The sequence below is a fragment of the Euprymna scolopes genome, chromosome 25 (assembly GCF_053919585.1).
Source record: "Euprymna scolopes isolate OS-2025 chromosome 25, ASM5391958v1, whole genome shotgun sequence".
NCBI lineage: Eukaryota > Metazoa > Mollusca > Cephalopoda > Sepiida > Sepiolidae > Euprymna > Euprymna scolopes.
In genome coordinates this window covers 81647952-81675825 of record NC_136506.1, presented here as the reverse complement: position 1 = coordinate 81675825, position 27874 = coordinate 81647952, and the positions used below count along the sequence as shown (strand labels likewise).

At 33.4% G+C, this 27874-nt stretch overlaps 1 protein-coding gene across 2 annotated transcripts; it reads right to left on the bottom strand.

Moving 5' to 3' along the window:
• Positions 1-657: 657 nt before the first annotated feature.
• LOC145247467 (ATP synthase subunit O, mitochondrial-like) lies at positions 658-27770 on the bottom strand. Of its 2 annotated transcripts, none has more exons than XR_013863268.1 (8): positions 27661-27767; positions 24497-24541; positions 12039-12149; positions 11159-11231; positions 8075-8134; positions 4035-4147; positions 2495-2790; positions 658-1853 (listed from the first exon to the last, which is right to left on the bottom strand). XR_013863268.1 is itself a non-coding variant. In XM_080109262.1 (8 exons), the coding sequence occupies exons 1-8, from the start codon at positions 27685-27687 to the stop codon at positions 761-763; spliced, it is 630 nt and encodes a 209-aa protein (XP_079965388.1). In that variant the 5' UTR covers positions 27688-27770; the 3' UTR covers positions 658-760. The 2 variants fall into 2 exon arrangements, 1 of the variants encoding a protein (XP_079965388.1); XM_080109262.1 differs by having other exon boundaries at positions 658-874; positions 2704-2790; positions 27661-27770.
• Between the last annotated feature and the right edge of the window lie 104 nt (positions 27771-27874).

The window sequence follows — 27874 nt, the reverse complement described above, 5'->3', positions numbered from 1 at the left end:
TAATTCCTTCACCCTCAACTGGGCAGTTTTCTACAAGGAAGGGTTACTTTTTTATTTTTTTTCCTGATATTTTTGAAAGTCATCGCCTCTTTTCAATTGTCTAGGCTTAATTTGAAACTACATGAATTCCGGTTTGGCGATGGGTATACGCGTCTTTTTTTTTTTTTTTTTACTTTTCCTCCTTCGCGGTACGGGTTCGAGCCTACTATCACTTTTTTTTTTTTTTTTACACTCCACTTTCGCGTCACGGGTTTGAGCATGCCTGCCTGCTACAAGTTTTTTTTTTTTTCATGCTCAACACACCTACAAACACCTGGGCAAAGCCGGGCACCCAGGCGAGTTGAAAAATAAAAATAGTATTAAAATGGTTGATTTGTAACCTAAGAAATCAAAATGATTGATTTCTTTTCTAAGAAACAAACAGTAAATTATATTGTCAATAACATGCTGCAACAATAACAAATGAAAATTAGACGCAGAGTTTGATCTGTCAGCTTAAATGCTATTTGCGTTTAACTTAAAAAATTTGACAAGATATCTTTATACATTAGCTAGGGGCTAACTGGCCAAGAACGAAAGAAATTTAGTTTAAGTAAAGAAAAAAAAAATTCAATCTAATTTCAAACAAAAACGACAAATGAAACAAAAAAAAAAACATGAATTGGTAAGTTTTATTTTAATTCTATACACAACAAGTCTCGTGGTGAAACATACTACGAAAGTACAATTCTTTACAATCGTAAAGAAGACACTTTTTTTTTTACACAGCTTGCTTGATCACGTTTGTGTAGGTTCTGATTTTGGAAGCCATTGACATGTCGACATACCTATCTCCCAGATTGACCAACATGCCACCAATGATACTTGGATCAACCTGAAGGCAGAAAAAATATATATATATATATATATATATATATAAAGACCAAACATCTGTATGTTAATGTTGTAATGTTATCATGTAAAGAGACATAATTTTTTTTTTTTTTTTTTAATTATTTCCCCTTGCAATAACTTGAGTTAAGTGTCTATGTAGAGAGGAATGCAATGTCTGATAGCTGTGCCATTACCTAATATGATTAACTGATTTTTCATTTCCATTTGGTATAATAGTTAAGATCAATGTACTCTATTTTTATTAGTGGCCTAGCAAGGATACAGGGGAGATAACTGAAGCAGTAAAACTAAAGCTGGCCTGCTAGGATATAGAGACGTAGGCAAATTTGGGCATATTTTATTGGTTTGAAAATATAGGTTCTTTTTACCAATTGTCATAAAATTTTAACTATAGAATAGTATTATAATCTTCAAAAGCCTGCAAATTTTTGTGTGGTTTGGTTCCATAGAATCAAAACTATGATCATTTCAATATTCAATTTTTTATTTTTTTTAAACAATTTTATAAATTCTAAATCTGACTATTGATCAGAATTTAACAAATGAAGGCTCGTTAGAAAACTAATGTCCTGAATTGTGTAGTGGGCTATTATGACATTTTCCCTTTAAGGTTGCATTGTTTAAGCAAGTGGGGATACCTGTTCTATATTAATTTAACATAAAATGAGCACTTACTTAATGGCCACCTTGGCTGTAAAGTGTGTGCTTATTTTACGTTAAGTTAATATAGAAAAGTGATCCCCCACTTTTTAAAACTATAATTCATATTGAAATCACTCGTTTCCTGAGATTTTAAATGTTTTAGTTTTCAGCAGCCTCAAAAACCTACAATAGTAATTTTAAAGAATTTTTTTGTGGGTGGAAAAAATACTGCATCTTTACCAATATTTCAAGCATAATCATTTGCTTTCCTAGTTTTGCATATGAATTACAAAATATCTGGTACTTCCCCAAAACCTCTGGCCTTGATGGAGGGGAGACTTGATTCCAAATATTTCTCATATGTTATATACTCCTTCTTTGGTTTTCATACCTTAAGTAAATTCCACAGTGTATAAAGATTTGATACTGGAGATATTCATAATCGTACCCTATTTTCAAAAGAGGGGAGATGTAACAGATAAGAAATATGTGGAATCAAGTCTCCCCTTGCTGTTATTTTAGATCATTTGAAACCATAGCAGCAAGTTTTAGTCTCCCCACCACCTCCATCAAGGGCAGAGCTTTTGGGAAAATATTTATATATACAAATGTAATATAAAATATATATATATATATATGTATGATGTATGTACTTGTAACAAAACGAAAATATATTTCAAAATTCATGTCATTTGATCAAGTAGTTTACTTTCATAGAGCAAATCAGTTTTAAGCAATCTTAAATTAATTTATTAATTAATTATTAATTAATTAAATTAAATCTAGTATGAATTGTTGAGTTGTCTCCCTTGTTTTGAGTTTTAAAAAAAATTTTTTTTAATTTTTTCCTTTATTTTTATTTTGTAATATGGGGGAGTTCTGGACAAGAACATTTTTCCAAACCTTGGTCAAAATTATTTAAAGTAGATAGTGGAGGGAGGGGCAAGAAGCTAGAAACTTCTGATGTCTGAAATAAATTTCGAAGTGACAAAAAAACGAATTTTAAATCCAAATTGTGAACTTTACAACAAGGATTCAGAAGGTTAAATAACTAGAGAAAAAAAAACAAATTTATAACAAGAAAAACTCTCTAGTATTCCCCCACATGGAATTTGCTCTTATTTTCCTAGGATGCATACGAAATAGTGATAAAAAAAAAAAAATTACCTGAAGATCTAATTGTAAGGTTTCATTCTTTTTCACAAACAATTGAAGGGCAGCTTTGAGTTCTTTCAAAGTAGCAGCATCAAGGGGCTACAGAAAAGAAAGTGAAAAAAAAATTGAAATATGAAAACAAGAACAAGGCAAAATACAAATGTGATCAGTTAGAAAGTTGAATAATAAAGAAATAAAAAAATCCAAGTCTGAAGAAATATAGAAAAAATATCTAAAACAGGTTCAATATTTATCTTATTTGAGAATATAAAAATGATGAAGCAGACAGCTTAACTAATCTATTTAGTGTTCAAGGTCATATTATCATCGTTTTTTGTATATGACATGCTGCAAATGTCATTCATTTTGCAAAGATTTCATAACGTATAAATGGAAACAGGGGATAAATCTTTAAAAAAAAAAAAAAAAAAAAAAAAAAAAAGGCAAGGATTAAAAATGCATCTTTTCCCCTACATTCTATTTACAAACCAAGAAATGAAAATGGCCAAGGAGAGTCCAATTTACACTACAATTAAGAAAACTAATTCAATTATATCAAATGTAGTTAAGAGCTGTTTAAAGAGCAGGTTATTTTATTATTTAAAAAAAAAAAAAAACTATTTAAAGTGATAAATTAACCAAATTTAAAAAAAAAAAAAAGCGTGTTTTATTTAGATTAACGTTTTCATCTCAAATGTTATTTTTAAAAGATTTTGGCTGATGTAACCTCTAACCTTCAGGTGTAAAATTGCTGAACTCTCAAATATTTCTGAACATTTAATCCACGTCAGAAGTTTTAAGTAATTCGCCATCATCTTCTTAGTATTGCTTGCACTTCAACCTCCAGAAGGTCACTTAAAACTGAGTGAAAAAATATCTTTTCAACGTTTTTTTTTTTTATTTTTTAGTAAACGAACAAAGTTTAATAGAACAAAAAATATATATATTTTTTTTACGAAGGCTGTTTAAAAAAATATCTGAAGAAATTAGAATGTTTATACCTTCAAGTATCAACATAAGATTTGTTGTATATTTAGAATTACACTTAAAAAAAATATGGAAAAACTTTATTATGTACATAATCATCACAGAACAAAGATGTCATATATCAAATATCACGTGGGTTTGACTAGTAACTTTTCTATTTGGCTAGTACACGAAAATATTTAGTTGTCAAAGGTCAACTAAAGATAAATTTGTCGATAGAGGCCTGCAAGACCAAAATGTAAATGGAATATCACGAAGAAAAAGAAACTATGAAAATAACTCACGGTCTTCCCCTAAAAAAGAACAGAAAAAACAATTGAATACGAAAAGATTACTATTTTTTTTTTTTTTTTTACCTTGGCTGTTGTGACGGTGCAGAAGATTTCTCCTCTGTGAGCACTCATGATCTTCTCAAAGGCAGAAATAACACCAGACAACTTTTGGATTCGGCCGTTCTCAGCAAGGGCACCTGATATTCACAGAGGGAAAAAACAAAAATAGAGCCATACATTCGACAACAATATTCACAAAAAATAAAATGCACATACAAGCTATACGGCCATATTGAATACTTTTGGAGAAATACTGGTTTTTAGTTAATTTTAGCAATGTACCTGAACTATATATATGAAAGAGAGAGAGAGAGAGAACAGCACGAACAATAGGTGGGTTGAACTGGCTTCCCACAAAGAAGGAAGTGTTTAGGGAATATTAAATTCACAAGTGGTCCCAGTCGTTGCATATATATCCTGGTTAGGGAAAATAACTTATGTTTTTGCAGTTCAAGGTGTAAACATCCTCCTTCATACAGAACCTGGTATTCCAAAAAAGTCACTCATCTAGTATCAACCTGGCTCATCGTTGCTTAACTTTGGTGATCTAACAAGAATTGACGTGTCAACATGATTATGCCGTGTGTATAAATTTATGCATTTAAACAAATTTGATTTCAAACGGAGATGTAAAAATGGCTATTTTACGAAGCATGGCTAACATTAGATGTGTCTAATAATCTTAAACCAGTAGTGACAATGTTGTATTCCGAAAATGATAAATTGATCAAGTAGTTTTATTTTTATAAAGAAAATCATTTTAAAGTGAATTTGAGTTTTTAATGCCCCCCCCCCCCCCAACCATCATTGTTAAGAATAGCTTTCTAAAATCTTACAAGTTTGAATTATTTCCCCTGTTTTCAAAATGGCATCACAATGGTCACATTTTGTTTGGCCATATAATATGATTATCTTATTTAAAAACAAAACTATTCAATCAATTTATATGATTTTTGGTACATATTTTCTTTCTAGGTACGTATATCATATAGATTTTTCTTTATTTTTTAATATGAGGAGAATTCTGGACAAGCACAAAGAACTATTATATAAAAAAAGAAGAGGGGGGGGGAAGAAAATTAAATATAAGAAACATAAAAAAAGTATTACCAGTTCATTTTTATTTTAACTTAAACTGAAGTTTCATTATAATTCATGACTTGTGTTTCTGAATTTTTGAGATGAGGATTCAGATTATTTAGATTTTTTGGACTACTGCTCTCATTTTCAGTTTTGATGTAACCTCCGACTTTCTTCAGGTGTATCTTGTCAAACTCTAGAATCTGCATGGAATTTTGAACGGAAACCTTTATTTAATAATCCACAGAGGTATCATATTCTAGATTCGTCAGCCATAACTGAGTAGAAGTGCTAAACGATTCGCAGTTTCACTTAGAGTGTCACCCGCATTCTAAATTGAACCTCCAATGGTCAAAAGAGCGCAACTTACATGCAATTGGGGACTGCTTGTGAATTTAATATTCCCTTGATGCTTTCTCCTTTGAAGGAAGCTGGTTCAACATGCATAGGGTGAATGCTGCACAATAACAACTTACAACCGAATTTTACCAACTACTTTATCCACTATACCACGGATCCTTACAAGATGAGAACAGTAGTGTGAAGAATCCAAATAATTAATTCACATCTCAAAAATTTAGTCAAAGTTCAAATAGAATCCATGACTATCATTCAAGTATTTCTTTGTTTTGTTTTCACAGCAATATTAAATTTGTTTCTTGAAATTGTAGCAGCATGTTTATTTCTTTACATGTTTAAAATTTTGAACAATAGATATTTTTCAATTTGTGAATTTTTTTTTTTTTATATACACGTGCACAACTAGATAGATATGTAAAGTGTACAGACAATTTGTTGCAATAATCAATTCTTGGTGCTTCTACAGAATTGGGACAAGATTTTGTAGTCGATAAATGGAGTTTTCAAATAAAATCAATGGTTTCAACTGATTTTTTTTGTTAATTCTAATAAGTTACAATGGTAGCTTCCAAATTATGCAGTTGAAATTACTGTATTATTAAATAAAACAACTTTAATCGTGTTAGCAGGTGAAAAATTTCCGCCATCTTGTTTTTAAACCAAAATGGAAAATTACCTCCCTTTTTTTCTTCTTTTTTTTCACATAGGTGTCACCACTTATCAAGGCCCAGACGCCACTCGAGGATAAGGGTTAATAGGTATACATTAGTCATTGTGATTTTAGCATAGTAAACAGTGGGAATTTTGTAACTTGGATCACTTAGGGGGACGATTCAATTAGAACTTGTTCACATTGGACTTTTTCATCTTTTTTTTTTTTTTTTTCATAGGTATCAACACATTATCAAGGCCCAGAGGCCACTCAAGGATAAGGGTTAAAGAGTGTACAGTAGAAATTGGACAATATAATAATCATTAGTAATGAAAATTTGTTAAATTTGATAACTTATATGGAACGGCTCACCAAGAACTTATTTACGTTAGACTTGAAGACAACCATATTGTAGTCAGCAGGAAAACAGAAGACAATTCCACAGGCGTGCAGTTCTAATAAAAAAGCTTTGTTCATGGAATCTACGTTTAGGTTTAGGCACAGATAAAGAGTGGGGGGAATTATTGATAGTGTTTACAGCTAGACGAGTGTTTCTTGTGAAAGTTTTGCGAGGGGGAACCATAGATTGAAGCTCAGTCGAACACTTTCCATGAAAATAACGATACATCAGAGACAAACTCGCAACATCTCTTCTGTGAGATAGAGGTTGCAAGGAAGAGAAAAGGACATTTCCTACGAGGCTACAAAGTCTATTTTGAACTCTATCAAGGCAGGACAAGTCCTTTCTAGCAGCTCCTGCCCAGATGTGGCAACAGTATTCCATCCTTGGACGTATCTGGCTCTTATATAGATAGAGAATTGCATCAGCAGTGAGATATCTACTGGATCGATAGAAAGATCCCACCATTTTTCCAGCGGCCTTGGCAACAGATTTGATGTACGTGTTCCATTTAAGATCAGGAGTAATGGTCAAGCCCAGAAGCTTGTCAAAACTTGAGGCCTCCTGAAGACGAGAGCCATTCATTTCAATTGATGCCAGATGGGGATTAGAATGTTGATGATGTAAAGAGAGAAGCTTGGTTTTAGATGCATTAAAAGTAACCAGCCACTCCTTTCCCCATTGTACTACATGCTCAAAATCAGAGGAGAGAGAATTGGAGAGAACTTGGTCGTTTACTGTCTTAGATGTGCTACCATAAATGGTAGTGTCGTCAGCATAAATGTCTACAAATGATGTAAGGATGTGATTTGGAAGATCATTAATGTAGATCAGGAAAAGAGTTGGGCCCAGGATGGACCCCTGAGGGACACCGGAATTAATACTGAGGGCTTCTGATTTTTGCCCCTCAACTACTACTCTTATGAACCTATCAGAAAGAAATGATTTAATAATTGAGAAAACATTTCCAGCTATACCATAGCTAGAGATCTTATGAAGTAAACCTTTATGCCATACTCTATCAAAGGCTTTAGATATGTCAAGAGCAATTGCCCTAGAAAGGTTGCCTCCGTCGAGAGATTTACTAATCCTATGAGATATAACTGTAAGCACATCTGCTGTAGATCTGGCAGAACGGAAACCATATTGAGTGTCACTAAGAAGGTTATTTTTGTTGAGATGGTTGATTACTTCTGTATTTAACACAGATTCCAGCAACTTACTCATGACGCACAGGAGACATTTTGGATTCTCCTGTGTTTTACGATCGTTTTCAAATTTTATTTTTAATTTTTTTTAATAAAAAACAATTTCTACCTTATCGATTTTCATAATTTTGGAATATAATCATCTTAAAAATATGAGGAATACATAGGTACCATTGTTTTCATGTGAAATTCAATATTATGATTTCCGAAATTTTGTCCCAATAGTGTAGAAGCGCCCAATTTTATTAGTAAGCAAAATATTTTTTTTTTCGGTTTAACGTTTTCAACATTATTAAAACAGTTTGATAAACTTTGTTTTGGAAAGTAAAAAAAAAGAAAAAAAAAAAAGACAAAAAATACTCACCAAAAAGATTTGCAACCAAAGGTGAATAATTCATTTTCTTTGCAAGGTTCTCTAAAACAACTGAAAAGACAAAACAGAGATTGGAATTAAATGCATTAAGAAGAAAAAAAAAAAAGAAAAAAAAGAAAGAAAAAGAAAAGAAAACAAAGAAAAGAAAAAGAAAAAAAGAAAAAAAAAAGAAAAAAAAAAAGAAAAGAAAAAAGAAAAGAAAAGAAAAAAAGAAAAGAAAAAAGAAAAGAAAAAAGAAAAAAAAGAAAAGAAAAAAGAAAAAAAAGAAAAGAAAAAAAGAAAAGAAAAAAAAGAAAAGAAAAAAAGAAAAGAAAAAAAAGAAAAGAAAAAAAGAAAAGAAAAAAAGAAAAGAAAAAAAGAAAAGAAAAAAAAGAAAAGAAAAGAAAGAAAAGAAAAAAAGAAAAGAAAAAAAGAAAAGAAAAAAAGAAAAGAAAAAAGAAAAGAAAAAAGAAAAGAAAAAAGAAAAGAAAAAAGAAAAAGAAAAGAAAAAAGAAAAAGAAAAGAAAAAAGAAAAGAAAAAAGAAAAAGAAAAGATAATAAGAAAAAGAAAAGAAAGAAAAGAAAAAGAAAAGAAAGAAAAGAAAAAAACAAAACAAAACAAAACAAAAAACACCATGTCTATTTGCTTTTCATATCCAAGGCAAATCGAAAAATCTATACAAATCATAAATCATTCAGTTTTTGCAGAATAAAAAAAAATGAAACCATTCCATTTACCATGGCATTGACTTTTAATCTTGACACAACACATTTTGAAGTTACACTCATCCTGGTGGGCTGAGTTGGCTTCCTCTAAAAGAAAGTTTCATGGGAATATCAAATTCACGAGTGACTCTCAGTCACTTGAATATACCCCCTTCCCCCAATCAGGGGAGACAGCAATGTTAACTTCTTGCAGGAACATATCAACGGTCTCCCACATACAGCATCTGATAGTCTACAAGTGTTACCCATCAGGTATTAACCAAGCTCAATTGCTTAACTTTAATGATCTTACGGAAACCAATGTGCCAACGTGATTATGCCATGTTAAGGATCAATTAAAGGATATAAGACTAATTTATGTTGAAATACTTTTGGCATAATTGTATTAGGTAAGTATTTACCTCCCTCCCACAAGTTCCAGTTGCCCTGCTGGCATTCCCTGGTGAGGGCACCTCAGGCAGTAAACAATAAACTTACTCCACCCAAAAAACCAAGTGGCAAGGCTTACGAGAGTGGATCTAAGACCACCAAGAACGAAAGAGCTAAGTTTCTGATGGAACGATCGTCAAGATTGAAACCCCAACCGACGTGCAACACAAATTGTAACCAAACATAAAATGAATGGCACAAGCAGTTGAGTATGCTCTCAAATATTTGGACGATTAAATTTATAGCCAGGGGTAATAAGAACGAACCAGTCAGGTAACAGGTATAAAATATACTGAATCTCTTTGAAGTTTTTGTCTTGACATCATTACGTTCTGCTGATATAATTTTTAACTGCAATTCTTTACAATTCAAAGCTTCTCTTACTGGATTGATGTTGCCTTTTTTTGATTGACACAACTACATTTAATATTTGCAATTGAATAATTTTCTTTGCAATAGTTATTTCTTTTGACGTTTCTGAATTTTTGAGATGAGGATTGGTTATATGTATTATTATTCATCGGACTACTGTTCTCATCTTGAGTGTGATTTTCACAACATTCCGGTCATTATAACCTCTGACCTTCTTCAGGTGTGTCTTGTGCAACTCGAGAATGTTTCTGTCAAACTCGGGAATTTGGATGGAACTTCGAGCGGAACCCTTTATTTACTTCACGGGGGTAGCGTGCTCTTGTTCCGTCAGCCATGACTGGATAGAGGTCCTAAGTAATTCGCAAATATATTTCGGTCACCCACACTGAGGATTGAACCTTCAACCTCCAGGAGAAGGTCACTTTTACAATTGATTTTTTTCCCAGTACTCTAACCACTGCGCCACGGTTCCTTGAATTCCGTCCAAATTTGGAATTCAAGCGCGAATGGATAATAGTGTAGACCAAAAAAAATTCAGTTAAATTTGAAAAGAGAAACGAGTGAAGCATGCACTGAGTACACAGTGAACACGGCACAAAAAAATGACTAAGTTCAGCATTTGCCCCCCCCCCCCATTTAGTCCCAAAAGTCCCCACGAGATGTCAACTCCTGGTGAAAATGAACGGTGCAGTTTTAGGCCGTAACATATGTAAATTTGAGTTATGCACCATGCAAAAAAAAAAAAAAAAAAATGACTAAGTCCATCATTTGCCCCAAAAGTCCCCAAGGCCTTAACATATTTAAATTTGAGTTCAACACCATGCAAAACTGCTAAATAGATATACACAGAAAATTTTGGACAAATATGGTAAAATAGTCCCAAAAATGGAGGGTTTTTATTTGCCCTAAAAGAGCCCCTGAAGCACACGCAAGAGTTATCGCAAAGTATATGTAAACAAAATTATATAGAAATCAGTTAGTTACAACTTTTCAGAAAGTTTTATAAAAATCTAAGGCATCAATTTTTTTAATAAGCACAAAAATGTCAATTTTAACCTGAAAGGCACCCCTAGGAGTCAACCAGAGTTTTCTCGGAAAATCCATTCTGTTACTTTTTTTTTTACTTATATCATGTTTAATGTTTGTGCAAAATTTCAAAAAGTTCCAAGTTATATTGAGAAAAGTGCAGACAGACAAACGGATAAGGGTGAATTTACTGATCCATCCTGCTTTTGTCGGGGGAGATTAAAACATCAATGAGGTTGTTAATGAAATTGTACCCTGTAAGGTCCAAAATGAATCGTCTGAAATGTGATTGGATTTTAGAGAAATCAAAAATGTTGATTAAAAATAAATTGAAGATTCAAAAATAAAAAAAAATAAAAATAGAAAAAAAAAAAATAAAATAAAATACAAAATAACCAGTTATGCATTGTTTTATCAATGTTTATCCTCCGACGAAAAAAATCTATCTTCGACCTTGTTTTAATTTTACATGGATTAATAAATATTGTTATTAATTTTTGCTTTTATCATCAATTTTTTATAAAAAAAAAAAAAATTCCTAACCTTGTTTCTCTTGACGTTTAAGAGATGGATTTTCGATAAATCCAGAAAGGCTCTCATCTTTGGCCATCAAACCCTGGTAAAATAAAATTAATTGGCAAAAATTAGTAAAGTGCAACAAGCCATGTAAATGGACAGTCAGAAAAGATACATATTTAAACAGTTGTTATGTAGGTACGTGCATTAATATGGTGGAAACTGATAGGGTGACGTGGTTTTGAAAGCTGACTTATAAGTTTCTGATTACTTTTTGATTGTGTTTGAAAGATTGAAGCCTTTAAGTTAATCTCTAAAAGAAAAAAATATTTTTACGTGTAAAAAAAAAAGTTATGAAAAATATTTTCACGGCAGTGGCGGAAAATGAAAAGTTAATCTAAAATTTGAAGTTAAATTCATTGTAAAAATCCTTTGAAAGAAATATTAGTTTTCTGGAACTATTTCAAAGATAATTAGTAAAGTAAAGTGTTAAAATATTGAATTGAATAAAAAAAGAAAAACACCTCATTTGTACAAAAAAAATAGCTTAAAAATTGAAATCATAAAAATTGGTCAGTCATCTCATAAGACGTATAGCAATAACATACTGAATATTCACGAGGCTACGACAATTTTAAATGCCTATACAAAGAAGTGTGGAAACTTACTGAAGGTACCTCGTACATAGACATATTATACACAACCCCCTTTCCACCAACTTTAGTCTTTTGAAAAAAGGAAATCTGATTATTTACGATTCCATTAATATTTATAGATCGTAAAAAAATTGTTTTTTCTTAAATATAATAACTAAATCAATCAAACATAGAATGAAACACTGCTACAGTGATATTTCGAGAACTTTGTTACCCTGTATAATTTTTGTTAATGAAAAAATTCTTCTAACCTTGAAAGCCCCAAGGTCTTTCTGGACGGCATCCAGATTTTTCTGTTTGGTGGCTGCGGAATAAAGGGCAGTGGCATAGCGACCCTCAACTCCAAAAACTGGCACCGGAGGCTGAAAAAAAAAAAAAAAAAAAAAAAGGTTAATTTTTTTTTTACCTTATAACAAAATGGATGCAAAAAGATTTACCCATAATTGCACAATTGACAGAGAAAGAAAAAGTATCTTAATAAAATAATGAAATTATTAGGTTTTGGAAATAAAGCTTAATAATCATTTATTTTTAAATTATATATCACCCACAGTACTAGTAATTAGCATTACAAGCCAATAACGGCTTCATTAGAAAGTGACAAAGTGACAAAATGTCAAATCTGAAGTCGTATTTCTTATTTGTTGGTGACTTTTTTAAAGCATTTATATAGAATTCTTTCTGCTTTCTCAATTTCTTTTTTATTTTATTTCTCTTTTCGAATAAATATTAACAGTATCCTAAAAACATAACTTAGCTCTTGTGTGAAGGATTCAAATAATATAATAGCCTAAAAAGAGTAGAATTTAATTTCTTTTTAAATTATTTAATACAAAAAATAGGTTTTCATTCCCCTAAAAAAGTTAAAAAAAAAAAAAAAAAAAAAAGTGCTAACTTTCCAGATTTAAAAGAATTATGCCTATTTTTTATTTAAATAAGCTTCTCATTTCATATTCGATAGTCTGTGAGCCAACAGGTCGTCTCTGATCTATTTTCATACATAATGTTAAATTATCTTCCTGGTGTTTTCAGTAAAAAATGTAATAATATATATAAATTGTAGAAATAATTAGAGAGGTAGACCCCGAAATGGTGCATATTCTCTCCAGACATTATCTGTAAACTGAAATGGATTACTCCACAAGGAAAAACAAAAATGATAAATTTTATTATATACAAGTCTACAGGGAGAGATAGGCTCTGAAATAGTGTGTATTCTCTCCTGATGACCCAACATTATCTGGAGACTGGAATGAAATACCAAACAAATTAAAACATCTGATAAATTTGATTATAAACATGTCTGCAAGGTAAGCTCTTTCTTCTAAATAATATGTTGGTTGCTTGCTTCATTGTGAAATTTTTGTAGCAAATATCAATATCATTCTAATACATTCATGAATAGATCAAATCTGTATGATATAACGTTCCAGTTTTAAAAGAAATTGACACAATTTATAATTTGTGGTTTATGGCAAAAAAAGACTCATATTAGTGAAGAAAATTGTAGAAGTCTGACAGGAGATTGCTTTACTGTAAATACACCAAATTATTTTTTATTATAGCTGATAACTTTTTTTTTTACATAGGCGTCACCACTTATCAAGGCCGATAGGCCACTCAAGGATAAGGGTTAAAGAGTGTACAGTAGTCAAAAGGACAATATAGTAATTGATAGTAATGGAAGTTCAGTAAATTTGTTAATTTAAGTGGAATGGCTCATCAGGAACTTGTTCACGTTGGACTTGAAGACAACCATATTATAGACAGCTGGAAAGCAGGAAAACGGAAGACAATTCCACAGGCGTGCAGTTCTAAGAAAGAAGCTTTGATCATGGAATCTATGTTTAGGGTTAGGCACAGATAAAGAGTGGGGGGAATTATTGATAGTGCTTTCAGCTAGACGTGTTTCTTGTGAAAGTTTGGCGAGGGGGGGACCATAGACTGAAGCTCAGTCGAACACTTTCCATGAAAATAATGCAAACTCGCAACATCTCTTCTGTGAGATAGAGGTTGCAGCGAAGAGAAAAGGATATCTCCCACCAGGTCACAAAGTCTATTTTGAACTCTATCAAGGCAGGACAAGTCTTTTCTAGCAGCTCCTGCCCATATTTGGCAACAGTACTCCATCCTTGGACGTATCTGACTCTTATATAGATAGAGAATTGCATCAGCAGTGAGATATCTACTGGATCGATAGAAGGATCCCACCATTTTTCCAGCGGCCTTGGCAACAGATTTGATGTACGTATTCCATTTAAGATCAGGAGTAAAGGTCAAGCCCAGAAGCCTGTCAAAACTTGAGGCCATCCCAAGACGAGAGCCATTCATTTTAATTGATGCCAGATGGGGATCAGAACGTTGATGATGTAAAGATAGAAGCTTGGTTTTAGATGCATTAAAAGTAACCAACCACTCCTTTCCCCATTGTACAACGTGATCAAGATCAGAGGAGAGAGAATCGGAGAGAACTTGGTCGTTTACTGTCTTAGATGTGCTACCATAGATGGTAGTGTCGTCAGCAAAAATGTCTACGAATGATGTAAGGATGTGATTTGGAAGATCATTAATGTAGATCAGGAAAAGAGTTGGGCCCAGGATGGACCCCTGAGGGACTCCAGCATTAATACTGTGAGCTTCTGATTTTTGTCCATCAACTACTACTCTTATGAATCTATCAGAGAGAAATGATTTAATAATTGAGAAGACATTTCCAGTTATACCATAGCTGGAGATCTTGTGAAGTAAACCTTTATGCCATACTCTATCAAAGGCCTTTGATATGTCAAGAGCAATTGCCCTAGAAAGGTTGCCTCTGTCGAGAGATTCGCTAATCCTATGAGATATAACTAAGCACATCTGCTGTAGATCTAGCAGAACGGAAACCATTGCCACTGAATTATGACTATTCAAAGTTTGTTGGAAATTTGAAAATTTGCCATCTTCATGTGATATGTAGGCACAACAAATAGCTCCTGCTGATTCTCTTGTCATGTGATATTTATGCACTATAAATCACGGCTCTCTTTTTTTTGTTTACATTAAATATTTTTATAAAAAAAAAAAAAAGAAAAGTTTGATTGTTTTTCAGACTTGGGAAGAATATAAAAAAAAATAAGAAAAAAGTCAAACATAAAAAGAAAATGTTCTCTTCAGTTAAAGTTAAAAGAAAAAATTATTTTTAAAAAATTTTGTTAAATAGTAAATTTTTATTTTTTTATAGAAATTATTTTTTTTTTTAAATAGTCACTTACTAAAAAAATAATACAATGAAAGGTAAATATATTAAAATTATTTAATTACACTAAATTTTAGCCAGTCGGTATGGAAAAAAAAATAAATAAATAAATAAACAGCATATCAATCTGTCTAAATTAAAATCTGTTTCTTCTTATTCTTCATATAATAATCCCAGGTTGTTGAATATCATGCCTAAATATCACCCAAATAAAGACTCAGCAAAAGCCATTTGTTATGCCTTAATTTGTCGTGTATATTCACATTTCAGCTAAAGTAATTCATGTCAAACCGGGAAACTTTTACAGAATTTTGAATTGAACGTCTCACTTAATCCATGTCAGCAGATTGTTGTTTTTTTTTTTTCACATAGACATCACCACTTATCGAGGACAAGGGTTAAAGAGTGTACAGTAGAAATTGGACAATATAGTAATCGTTAGTAATGGAAATTTGGTAAATTTGTTAAGTGGGACGGCTCATCAAGAACTTGTTTACGTTAGACTTGAAGGCAACCATATTGTAGTCAGCTGGAAAGCAGGAAAACGGAAGACAATTCCACAGGCGTGCAGTTCTAAGAAAGAAGCGTTGTTCATGGAATCTACGTTTAGGTTTAGGCACAGATAATGAGTGGGGGGAATTATTGATAGTGTTTTCAGCTAGACGAGTGTTTCTTGTGAAAGTTTAGTGAGGGGGGACCATAGACTGAAGCTCAGTCGAACACTTTCCATGAAAATAACGATACAGCAGAGGCAAACTTGCAACATCTCTTCTGTGAGATAGAGGTTGCAGCGAAGAGAAAAGGATATCTCCTATGAAGCTACAAAGTCTATTTTGAATTCTATCAAGGCAGGACAAGTCCTTTCTAGCAGCTCATGCCCAGATGTGGCAACAGTAAACCATCCTTGGACGTATCTGGCTCTTTTATAGATAGAGAATTGCATCAGCAGTGAGATATCTACTGGATCGATAGAAGGATCCCACCATTTTTCCAGCGGCCTTGGAAACCGATTTGATGCACCTGTTCCATTTAAGATCAGGAGTAAAGGTCAAGCCCAGAAGCTTGTCAAAACTTGAGGCTTCCTCAAGACGAGAGCCATTCATTTCAACTGATGCCAGATGGGGATCAGAACGTTGATGATGTAAAGAGAGAAGCTTGGTTTTAGATGCGTTAAAAGTAACCAGCCACTTCTTTCCCCATTGTACCACGATTGTTCTCATTTTATCAATAACTAGCCTGGCTGCGTAGTATTGCCTGGGTGTTTGGAGGTGTATGTTGAGCAAAAAGAAAAAAAAAAAGTGTTAGCAGGCAGGCTTGAACCTGTGACGCGAAGGCAGAAAAGAAAGTGAAAGAAAATCTGACGTCTTACCGCTACTCCATGACACAACCGGAAGTTTGGAACGTTAAAATTAGGCAAAGTCAATCCAACCGATATGTTGACTTGCAAAAATGTCACATAAAAAATTGACCCCCTCCTTGTAGAAAACTGCCCAGTTGAGGGTGAAGGAATTAATGTTCTTGACCAATTTTTCGTTGTCGTCCAAGACGCTAAGCTTCAAAATGATACAAATCTTGTGAAAATCCTTCGCCTCTGTCGAAAGTTTTAGGTAGATATACATACATTTAAACAGACAAGTGAGATTTATATTATAGATATAGTTAACCACATAGGAATGCAAATTTACATTTTCTTAGTTGCTATTAGTTACTGTAGTAAGAACTAGTATTGGGACGATTCCTAATTTTTATACGATTCCGATTCCAGGAAAATATTGATTAACGATTCCGATACCAAGTACGATTCCGATTCCTAGGGAATTATTGTTTTGAAATATACCAGGTAGTTTTATACTTATGGTCGGTAGTTCCCAAATATGTTCCCTAACTTTGGAAGAGATATTTTATGTCTACATCGTCGTGTTTTGGTTTAAATAAAATTATTATATAGTAAACTAAACGGAAAAATTAGCAAAATTTATTTTAGAGAAAATTTATTTTACTTAATTGGAATAAAGAAAAAAAAACTCAAAGAAAATAGAATTTATCCTTCAGAGCAAAAACAAATAAAATAGAATTTATATAACAGAACAAAAACAAGAAAATTAGAGAATAAATACACACGATTCATTATTTTGGTCCTCATAATTAACAGATTTAATGAATTAAATAAAAAAAATATAGCGGAAGAGAAAGAAAATATATACTAATTAAATATAAAAGAGATAAATATTTAATTTAATAATTTATAAATGAACGTACGTAATGAAAAAAAAAACAATATACCATGTGACATGGCGCCGTAGATACAAAATAACCTTTCCAAAGTTAACGACCATATATGAGAAATACCATTAATCGAAAGTTTTTGTGTTTTATACCAAAAAGGTAGGTATAGCGAAAAGTTACAATTAAAGGAATTTCAAAAACGATTTTTTGTTTGGCTATTGATAGTTGTATTTGTGACGGCAGTTCTTCAGACCTCCATAATTCACAAGGAGTAGTTAACACCTATTATTTCTTCTTACTTTTTCATTGCTTTTACACATTGTTTCTAACGTGAAGAATAAGTTTAGCAAAACTAATTTTGAAATAGGGTATATCAAAGGAACACATATAAAAATGATACCACTATAAAAAAACAAATGAAATACTAGATAAAATTGAGCAAACATAATTACCAAAATTACAGAAAACGATTAAAAAAAAATGGTGAAGTTTGTTGAGTGAAATGAATTATTGAAAGAAAATTAATTGAACTAATAGAAATGTTAAATAAAAAATGTCACATTTCAATATTTTTTTAATAATTAAATTCTCAGGGTTGTCGAAATTAAAAATTAAGTGATTTTTTTTTATTAGACTTCTTTCTAAGCTTGTTACCTTGAAAAATACATTTAAAACCCTATTTTTTTTTTTAAATAAATTGAAAAATAAACGCAATTAAAAAAATTTAATTGATAATTGAAACTTTAAAAACATATTAAACATTGAAAAATTACTTATCTCACAAATTAACGTCCAATAAAGTAGATCCAATCTTCATACAAGAATTCGGTTATAATAAATATATCTTTCCAAAACTTAAAAATTAAATCTTTTTTTTTTTTTTTTTTTTTTTTTGAGAGAGAGAGTGCTTTAAAATCGCTGGGGAGTGCCGCCTAAAATTTTGAAGAAGTAAATTTTAGGAGTTTAGTGCCTTTCAAAGACGGTTATCATAATTTATTATCATCATTTAATTTCCTTTTTTTCCTCCCCCCACATCTTTCCACGTGGTTCAGTAGTTAACCAGTGCTCCTGTTGCTGTCAGTCAGTTATCTTTACCTAAGTTTTAATTTCTAGTTAAAAGAATTTTTCATGAATAGAATCAGCATTTTTAAAAATTATTTTTTTTACTTGTATATATTGTATTTACTCTTTGAAGTTAAGGAGGGTTAAAAAAATTGGTGACACCTAGATGGTGACGTAGGCAAAAAAAAAAAAAAAAAAAAAGACACTGCGATTTCACCCTCACTAATAAAACTGCTCTGAGTGACTAGTTGGTAATTTTTTGTTCCTTTTCTTTTTTATTTTGCTCCTCCAATTTATTTGGATGCTTCATAGTTAAATGTTTTAACATGTTGGTTGTGGTCATGTTAGATGGTTTTATTCCTCGCGATATTTTTAATTTGACAGACTTTGCAAATGGCTTTCAACTCATCATCTTCATCAACTTCAAAAAGTTTCCATGCAAGACTTTTTTTGGACTTTGGCATTGTGCGTTCTATCCCAACCATTATCAATGGACCAGAGGTCATCTCGTCAGTGTCAGACAGGGCCAAACTATTTGCAAAGAAATTTGCAGCTAATTCTACCCTATGCGACGAAGGCCATCAACTCCCCATATTTCCTCCTACAACACAGAACAAGCTAGGTAACATACAAATATCCGTGCATGAGGTCGCCAAGCTAATCAAGAACCTAGATTCTAGTAAGGCAACTGGCCCTGATGGCATCCCAATTATAGTGTTAAAAAAGCTTCAACCAGAACTTGCTCTCATACTTACGAAACTATTTAAGCGCTGCCTTAAGGAGAAGTGCTTTCCGAACCCCTGGAAGACCTCATCAGTTTGCCCTGTATATTTAAGAATTCAGGTGATAAGTCCTCTCCCTCTCAGTACAGACCAATAAGTCTCCTGTGTGTTATGAGTAAGTTGCTGGAATCCATATTAAATAGAAAAATAGTAAACCACCTCAGCAGGAATAACCTTCTTAGTGACACACAATATGGTTTCCGCTCTGCAAGATCTACCGCAGATGTGCTGACGGTTATATCCCACAGGATTAGTGAATCTCTTGACAAAGGCTTCCTTTCTAGTGCAATTGCTTTTGACATATCAAAGGCCTTCGACAAGGTATGCCATAAGGGTCTACTTCACAAGATTTCCAGCTACGGTATAACTGGAAATGTTTTCTCAATCATTAAATCATTTCTCTCCGATAGGCTCATAAGAGTAGTGGTGGATGGACAAAAATCGGAGGCCTGCAATATAAATGCTGGAGTCCCTCAGGGGTCAATCTTGGGCCCAACTCTCTTCCTGATCTACATCAATGACCTCCCTAAACACATACTTAAATCATTTGTTGACATCTATGCTGATGACATGACCATCTACGGCAACACATCCAAGGCTGTAAATGACAAATTTCTCTCGGATTCTCTCCTCTGATCTCAAGCGCGTGGTTCAGTGGGGGAAGATGTGGCTCGTTACCTTTAATGCATCCAAAACCAAACTCCTATCCTTACATCATCAACGCTCTGATCCCCAGCTGGCATCAATTGTGATGGATGGCTCTCGTCTGGGTGAGGCCCCGTGTTTTGACAAGCTTCTGGGCTTGACCTTTACTCCTGATCTGAAATGGAACACGTACATCAAGTCTGTTGCCAAGGTCGCTGGAAAGATGGTGGGATCCTTCTACCACTCCAGAAGATATCTCACTACTGATGCAATTCTCTATCTATATAAAAGCCAAGTACGTCCAAAGATGGAATACTGTTGCCATATCTGGGCAGGAGCGGCCAAAAACAGCCTATCATGCCTTGACAGAGTACAAAATAGATTTCGTGGTGTAGTGGGGGATGCTCTTTTCTCTACCCTGCAACCTCTCTCCCACAGAAGAGACGTTGCGAGCCTATCCTTGTTTTATTATTATTTTCATGGCAGGTGCTCGTCTGAACTCCAATCCCTGGTCCCCCCTCGCCAATCTGTCATGAAAAACACCCGTCTAGCTGAATCCACTGTGAAAAATTTCCCCCACTCTATATCTGTGTCTAAATCAAAACGCGGATTCCATGAACAAAGCTTATTTCTTAGAACTGCACGCCTGTGGAACTCTGTTCCGTCTGCCTGCTTCCCTTCAGACTACAACTTGGATGTTTTCAAGTCCAATGTTAACAAATTCCTAATGAACCACCCCCCTAATTAAACACTTCATCAAATCTCCACACTAATGTAATGTACTTGCAATAACCCTTATCCCTGAGTGGCTTCCGGGCCTTGATAAGTGGTGATCACTGTGTAAAAAAAAAAAAAAAAAAAAAAAATCCGCTAAAAAAGACAAAAAGAAAAAAATATAAAGGGATGGGGCGGTAAATTGTACCAACCCATAGTTAACAAAAAAAACTTATAGAATTTAATTTTTGAAACCAATGTATAAAAGTTTACATAATGAAATGCAAATATGCATTTTCTTTTGAATTTTTTTTTTTTGGTTGACCGTGTTCAATTCACACATGGTTGATGCGGTTCAATATTGCTAAACTATAAGTCTTAAGTAAAATTCTATTTATAAATACTTTTTAAAATGAAATTATTTAATTAATCGTAAATATTATTTAGACATAAAAATTAATTGATTACAAAACCTTCTAAAAATATATATATTAATTTCTTTTTCATTCGGCAAAAAATTGCGCAAAACACTTTTAATTTTCAATTTAAAATTCTAGAAAAAAGATTATATTATTCTGCTTTTAATATAATCAAATTCAGGGTTTTATCTTTCTGGAGAAAAAAATAAAAATAATGGATTTTATTTCAATGAAATTAAAAAAAAACAAACTTGACTGAATTGAATTAATTACCCTTGAATTAACGAAGGGGTTATTTAATAACTTTAGGTTTGGAAGAGATAGGTATGGGGTCGATTTTTTTGAAACTTCAAAAGAAGCCGACTACTGTCAAAACTTTGTGAAATAATACGTGATCAATTTCATTTTAGAGATATTTCTTTCAAAAGCTTTCTTTTAAAAAAGAAAAAAAAAGGTACATTGTTCTATTAAACCTTTTACTGTTAAATAATTTGATTTTGCTCGTTTTATTTTAAGAAAATATAAGTTGAAAAAGCATTTTCATTCAGTATTAGAAGATTTGTCAGTAAAAAAAAAACAATCGCCAAAAAGATAAACGTTTTTTTATTTTTACTCGCAATGTAGAGCTCTGCATACTTCTTTTCAAGTTAACTCTTTTGTAGTTTTGATTACAATAGATCTGAATGAATGAACCTTGTAAGGGAGGGGCACTAAACATTGCCCTGTTAATAATGAATTTCTTTGGTTTCTTTTTATAACATGCTACATTTCTCTCTTGCGGTTAGAAATATCAGGAAATTTTTTTCTTTTTTTCAACATCAGACTAAAAGAATCGTAATGAAGGAATCGGAAAATTAAGGTATTTTTTAACGATGCGATTCCGATTCCTCCCAAAATACACGATTCTTACGATTCCGATTAATCGTCCCAAATCAGTAAGAACTGATTTTCCAACCTCCAGAAAAATCATTTGGAACTGAACATTAACCAACACCTGTTAGGTCATACATCCACATGGAAAATTTTGGTTTTAAAAACTGCACCTGAAGATCAAACATGACATAAAATGATAACCAAGATGAAAATCATTGTTTGAATAATCCAAATAATCTATCCTCATCTAAAAATATTTTGTTTCAGAATTTTTTTTTAGATGTTGCTAAAAACAATTTTGATTTTGGAAAGGTTGGAGATTGTTCTGAGATGAATCTGGGATAAAAGTTCATTTGAAACCTTAATTGAAGGTTTGTTTGTTTGCGTCTTATCTGTCAGTTGTTTTATAATGTTAACAAAAAACAGAAGACATTGAAAAAATGATGTTTGGCTCTGATTTGTTGAATAAACAAAACCTTGCACAGCAAATGAATTCTTGACTTGAGGCGACACATCAGAGATGCGTTGAGCTGGTTCCTCCTGTAAAACACAGTGTCTCGGATGAATGCAGACTACGTCCAGCATTCCGCAGCAGCGAAGATAGTGATGGAAAGCAAGTCTAGGGTCCAATGGCGATCTTTGAGCTTTGATGGCATCTAACCACATCAACTGATCTCCTAGGAATCTTCGCCAACTTTAGAGTTGCTTGATGGCAAACACTCCTGGCTTGAGTTGCACAGCATGGCTGAACCAATGAAGTCTCTTCTTTAAAAGAGTTGAAATGGCTGAACCAATGAAATCTCTTCTTTAAAAGAGTTGAAATGGCTGAACCAATGAAATCTCTTCTTTAAAAGAGTTGAAATGGCTGAACCAATGAAATCTCTTCTTTAAAAGAGTTGAAATGGCTGAACCAATGAAATCTCTTCTTTAAAAGAGTTTAATTGAAATGGCTGATTTGACATTGTATTCCGATTTCGGTATTGGAAACAAAATGGTACCAGTGGACCAGCAGAATTTGACAGAGGCAGTACAGGTCAAACATTACCAGCCGTTTGAGATCTGCAGCTCTCATCAGTCCATTCTCGCAGACATATAGAAGGATCAGTCAAACAAGTGCCTGATAAATCCAGACATTCATTCCTCTTGTGATCTCTGGTTGAAACCACAGATGAGGTTGGAGGCAACTGAAAACATGGGAGGTGCTGTTGACTCAGACAATAATATCAACGTACTCCTGACCATTGATGGCAAACATTGAACCCAGGTATTTGATTGAGCTCCTCTAGGGTTTCTCTGTCGGGATGAATCGCGCTTTTCTTGGAGGGGAGGAATCCTGTGGAGAGGATTTTGGTTTTTGTAACATTTACCTTCATACATGTTTACATGGCCTGTGTCATCAGCACCCTTCTGTATGGCAGCGGAGCATGGACAACCTATAGCCACCAAGAACGGAAGCTGAACACATTTCACATGCATAGTCTTCAGAGAATTCTTGGAAAGATAAAGTTACAAACAATGCTGTGCTTGTAAGGGCTGGTATCCCCTCCATGTTCACCCTCCTTTGCCAAAGATGTCTATGCCGGATAGGCCATGTACACTGCATGGAAAATAGGAAACCCCCCCCAAAAAACATTCTCTACGGTGAACTCACCACTGGCAAAAGGAAACTTGGTCGTCGTTACCTTCGCTTTGTTGACGTGTGCAAACACGACACGAAAGCATGTGATACTGACCCTACCAGCTGGAAGCCCAAAGCTAAAGTCTGCAACATCTGGAGACAAATAGTAGCCAAAGGCCTGACCTCTAGTAAAAGATCCATTGCAGAATGGGCGGAGACCAAAAGACTATTCAGAAAGGCCAGTCAACAAAATTCAACAGACCACCAATACGATGCACCGACCTTTACCTGCAATGTCTGCAACCGACAATGTAGATCGAAGATAGGCTTATTCAGCCACAGAAGACCGTGTTCAACCACCTCTACAGGCGCAACTCTATAGTCTTCTAAACTGATAGATGCCAACGCCTTTATACCAATCTTAGATGTGATTTCGTCAAAATAAAAAAAAATCTGGGAAACAGCAGTTGGAACAATTACATTGAAGGCATTGCCAGGGCCGCTGCAAGAAAGGTGGGCTCTCTCTACTGTGCTAGACAACTACTAACACCCGAAAGTATCCTGTACCTCTATAAGGCCACCATTCGCCCATGTATGGAGTATTGCTGTCACATTTGGGCTAGTGCATCTGCTACTAGTCTCTCACTCCTTGACAGAGTTCAAAAGAGAGTCGCAAACCTGATAGGCCCTGAACTGGCATCTAAGCTTCAACCTCTGTCCCATCGACGAAATGTTGCATCCCTCTGCCTGTTCTACAAGTATTTTAGTGGTGAATGCTCTGATGAACTGCAAGCACTTGTGCCTCCACGACGTAAGCACCCTCGACAAACCCGACAGGCTGCTAAATCCCACCCCCACACTGTAGAGATCCCTAGATGAAAAAAATCATTCTACTCCAATAGTTTCTTCCCCAGAACCGCCAGACTTTGGAATTCCATTCAAGGTCCCTGCTTCCCCAACAGTACTGACGTGCAGAAGTTCAAGTGTAACGTGAACTGACATCTTGCTGCTCAAATCCCTACATAGTACTCCGGTAGTTATTGCCCCTGATAGTAGCCCCCTACACCAATTTGCCTTGTTTGGGGTGAAAATGTAATAAATAAAAAATAAATAAATTAAAAACAAGACTTACTTTCACAAGTTTGTTTCTTACAGACGAAGTGCTGAACTGCCTCACCTGGAAAATTAATGACAGATCGTGAAAGTAAATTGTTTATGTAATAGTAAAGTAATACGTTACTAATTTCAACATGACAATTAAGTAGACAACATTGCTTTTAGTTAAAATTCAATTTTTTGATCTTCGTTATTATTCCGAGCAAGCACCTTAATTTTTTGGAATTATTATGCCTAAAAATTATCAAATTCTCCTAAAATTTCAAATTTGGTACTTATACAGAATTTGAACAGAACTGTTTGGTTTGGTTCAAACTCTGCAGAAGCAATTAACTATTAGCATACTTCAAAACTCAATCTCTTTACTTGTCTGCCTGGAAGGGCAGAGTTAGATTCAAGGTCAGGTTTGAATGTGGGTAAATCCAAGTACCCAAAATGGGTACACTCGTTTGGGAGGTAAATAAAAATTGCGGTACTCCTGCAGTATTTTACCCACCGATTTCACGATCTTAGCCGAGCGTTGACGAACGCTTTCGGCATTAACGCCGACGAAAGCCGAGAATTCGGAGCTACGGTGCAAGAAGAACGCTAAAAGTATGTGAATAGCAACAACATTACAAGGAAAAGATATTACACACACACACAACAAAATGGATAAAATTAATACAGAAAAATTTGGATAAAATAAATCACAAACACTTACCGTAAGTTTTTTTAAAGTAAAATAAATTTATTTTGTTGAATATTTTTTTTTTTTTTTTTGGTTCATTTTGTTTTCCGATAGTGTTTTTTTTTTGGGGGGGGGGGGGTAAGCAACAGTAATAAACACTTCAATGCTTTTTTTTTGTTTTTTAACAAAACGTTATTAAACAGTAACAATTTTTTTTTTTTTTTTTTCAGTAATGTTTGTAGGGGGCGGGGGGACACAACAATTACTGTTTATCTTTAGTTCCAACTGGAAGATTTTCTACTGACTGTAGAGGCAAAGTAGGGAGCAAAGGGTTTTCAGAGGATGTGGAAAGAAGCTCGTTCCCAAACCGGGTAGCCTTCCGCGATTTGATTTATTATGGAGACAAAAGGGTTGTGTCCAATTTTTTGTCTCCACATAAATTCGCATAAATATGTTTCCAACAGCTCCCGGTTTTTTTTTTTTTTTTTTTTATCGCTAAATTAAATAGCTGAAATGAAAGGCTGTGTATTTTTACTTTGAACAATAAAATAACTGAAATGAAACGCTGTGTGTAATTTCAATGAAAATTATTCGTCTGTGCTGCGCGTTCGCTTGAAGCGCCCTGATTGGCTGATAGAGTATCGTACCGCTCGCCATGTTCCGGCGTTTTCCGACGGATGTCGATCAACGCTCGGCTAAGATCGTGAAATCGGTGGGTAAAATACTGCAGGAGTACCAAAATTGCTTTAGTCTGGAAGGATTTCTGGGCATTTTGTACCATAAACATAATCAATGACAACAAAAGCGTCTTTTACCTACTTGCTTTTTTGTTTTAACTTATTTTAAAACGTTTATTTACTTTGAAACATCACAAGTAGTGCCGAATCTTATGCCCGAAGAAAAAATAGCTGACATGAATTTGAAACGATCATCTGGGAAGTCTCGATAATCGTTCAAAAATCAAACAAAATACTGGTAGAAACTCACAATAAATTCGTGACTTACCCTGTATTTGGTAATATTTGTTACACTTTTTTTTTTCTTTAAATTAGTTTTTCGCTTTGTTATCTATACTGCAAAATGCTTGGAGTTCTCCTTCACTGGTAAAGGAGGACACACAAAAAACTGTAGTATCAGAACAGATACTACACTTTGTTCCTCGACAAAAAGCTAAGGATCTACTAAAAACTAGTCTTATCATTGAAAAACAGAACATTTGTTACTTATTTAGAATACGGAACGTGCTTAAATAATGTTAGAATCCAATTCGGTGCCACTGCTTATTTTTAAAATAGTATTTTCAATTTAAATTCAAGTTTTACGATATTTTTTTTTATTAAATTGTTAAGTGAAAGTAGAGAATAGTTAGAAGACACCCCCTCCCCATGTTAAGAATGGTTTTCTAAATAATAACATTATTTCAGAATGTAACATACCACCAATTCCTTACATGGGGAGACTGGGCTTGATTTGAAAATCTATCTAAAAACGAGCACGATCCGTCTTCTGCACACGCACCAAACATTTAAATCCATGCTTTTCAAAAAGTTAAAAGGGGTATTTTTTTTTTTTAGATTAGGTCCAATCTCGAAAGTCATTCTAAACATGAGGAGGTTGAGGGAGTGTTTATTCCGAAAGTCGTTCTTAACATAAGAATAGATTATACTACTGATGAGGAATAAGATTACGTTGGGGCAGGTCGTAAAAAAAAAAAAGTTAAATATTTTCTCGAAAACAGAATAAATAATAATCACCGGTTTGATTCAAAAAGTAAAATCGGTACTCATGCAGAGAGTGATCCGTGCTGAAATAACGTTATTATTTAAAAAGCCATTCTTAACATGGGGAGGGTGTTTTGTACCTATTCTGTACTTTAACTTTAGAACTGAATTAAAAAAAAAACAACATAATAAAACTTTAATTTAAACGTGGAAATACGATTTAAAAAATAGCGCGGATCACTCTCTGCATTAGCACAGTAAAATCGATAATTATTTGCGTTTTTATATTTCCGTTGTCGATAATATTTAATGTAAACTAATATTAATTAAATGTTTTTACTTATAATAATAAAACTGATTTTCGAAATCAGCTACATTCAAACCAAGATGAAAAAAAAAGGTGTCTCAAATGACCTTTTCATACCCTTGATGTTTAAACAAAACATAAAACGAATATATTCACCGTTAAATTTACGCCATAAAATAAATATACAAAAAATCACAATAAAACAAAATTAAAAAGGAATAGATTGAATTTAATAACTATTTTAAATAAATAAATACTAGCTTTCTTGACAGAGAAAGCGTTAGGACTTATTTTAATGAGACAAAGTTACAAAAACGAGAACAAGAGAGAAAAGGTCGCGTGTAATCTAAATTAACAAGAACAGACTTTTAAAATAATGAGTACAGAAGATGGAACTGTGATTATTTAAGGGACGTAATATAAACACCAGGGAAATTAAATCGGAATTTAAATCACAGAATTTTTTAAAAGATAGGACTTACTGTCTGGGAAAACCTTGCCGACGCCATGATTATTACTAGAAGACAACACCGGAAGTGCAGAGCTCTTTAGTGAACAAAAAAACAATTAAAGCAGAAGATTAACCGGAAGTGTATAACCGATATCTATGGAGTACCAGAAGCAACATAATTTAAATTAACTGCTTTCAATAATGATAATAATAATAAAAAAAATGATTTAAAATTTTAATCTGTA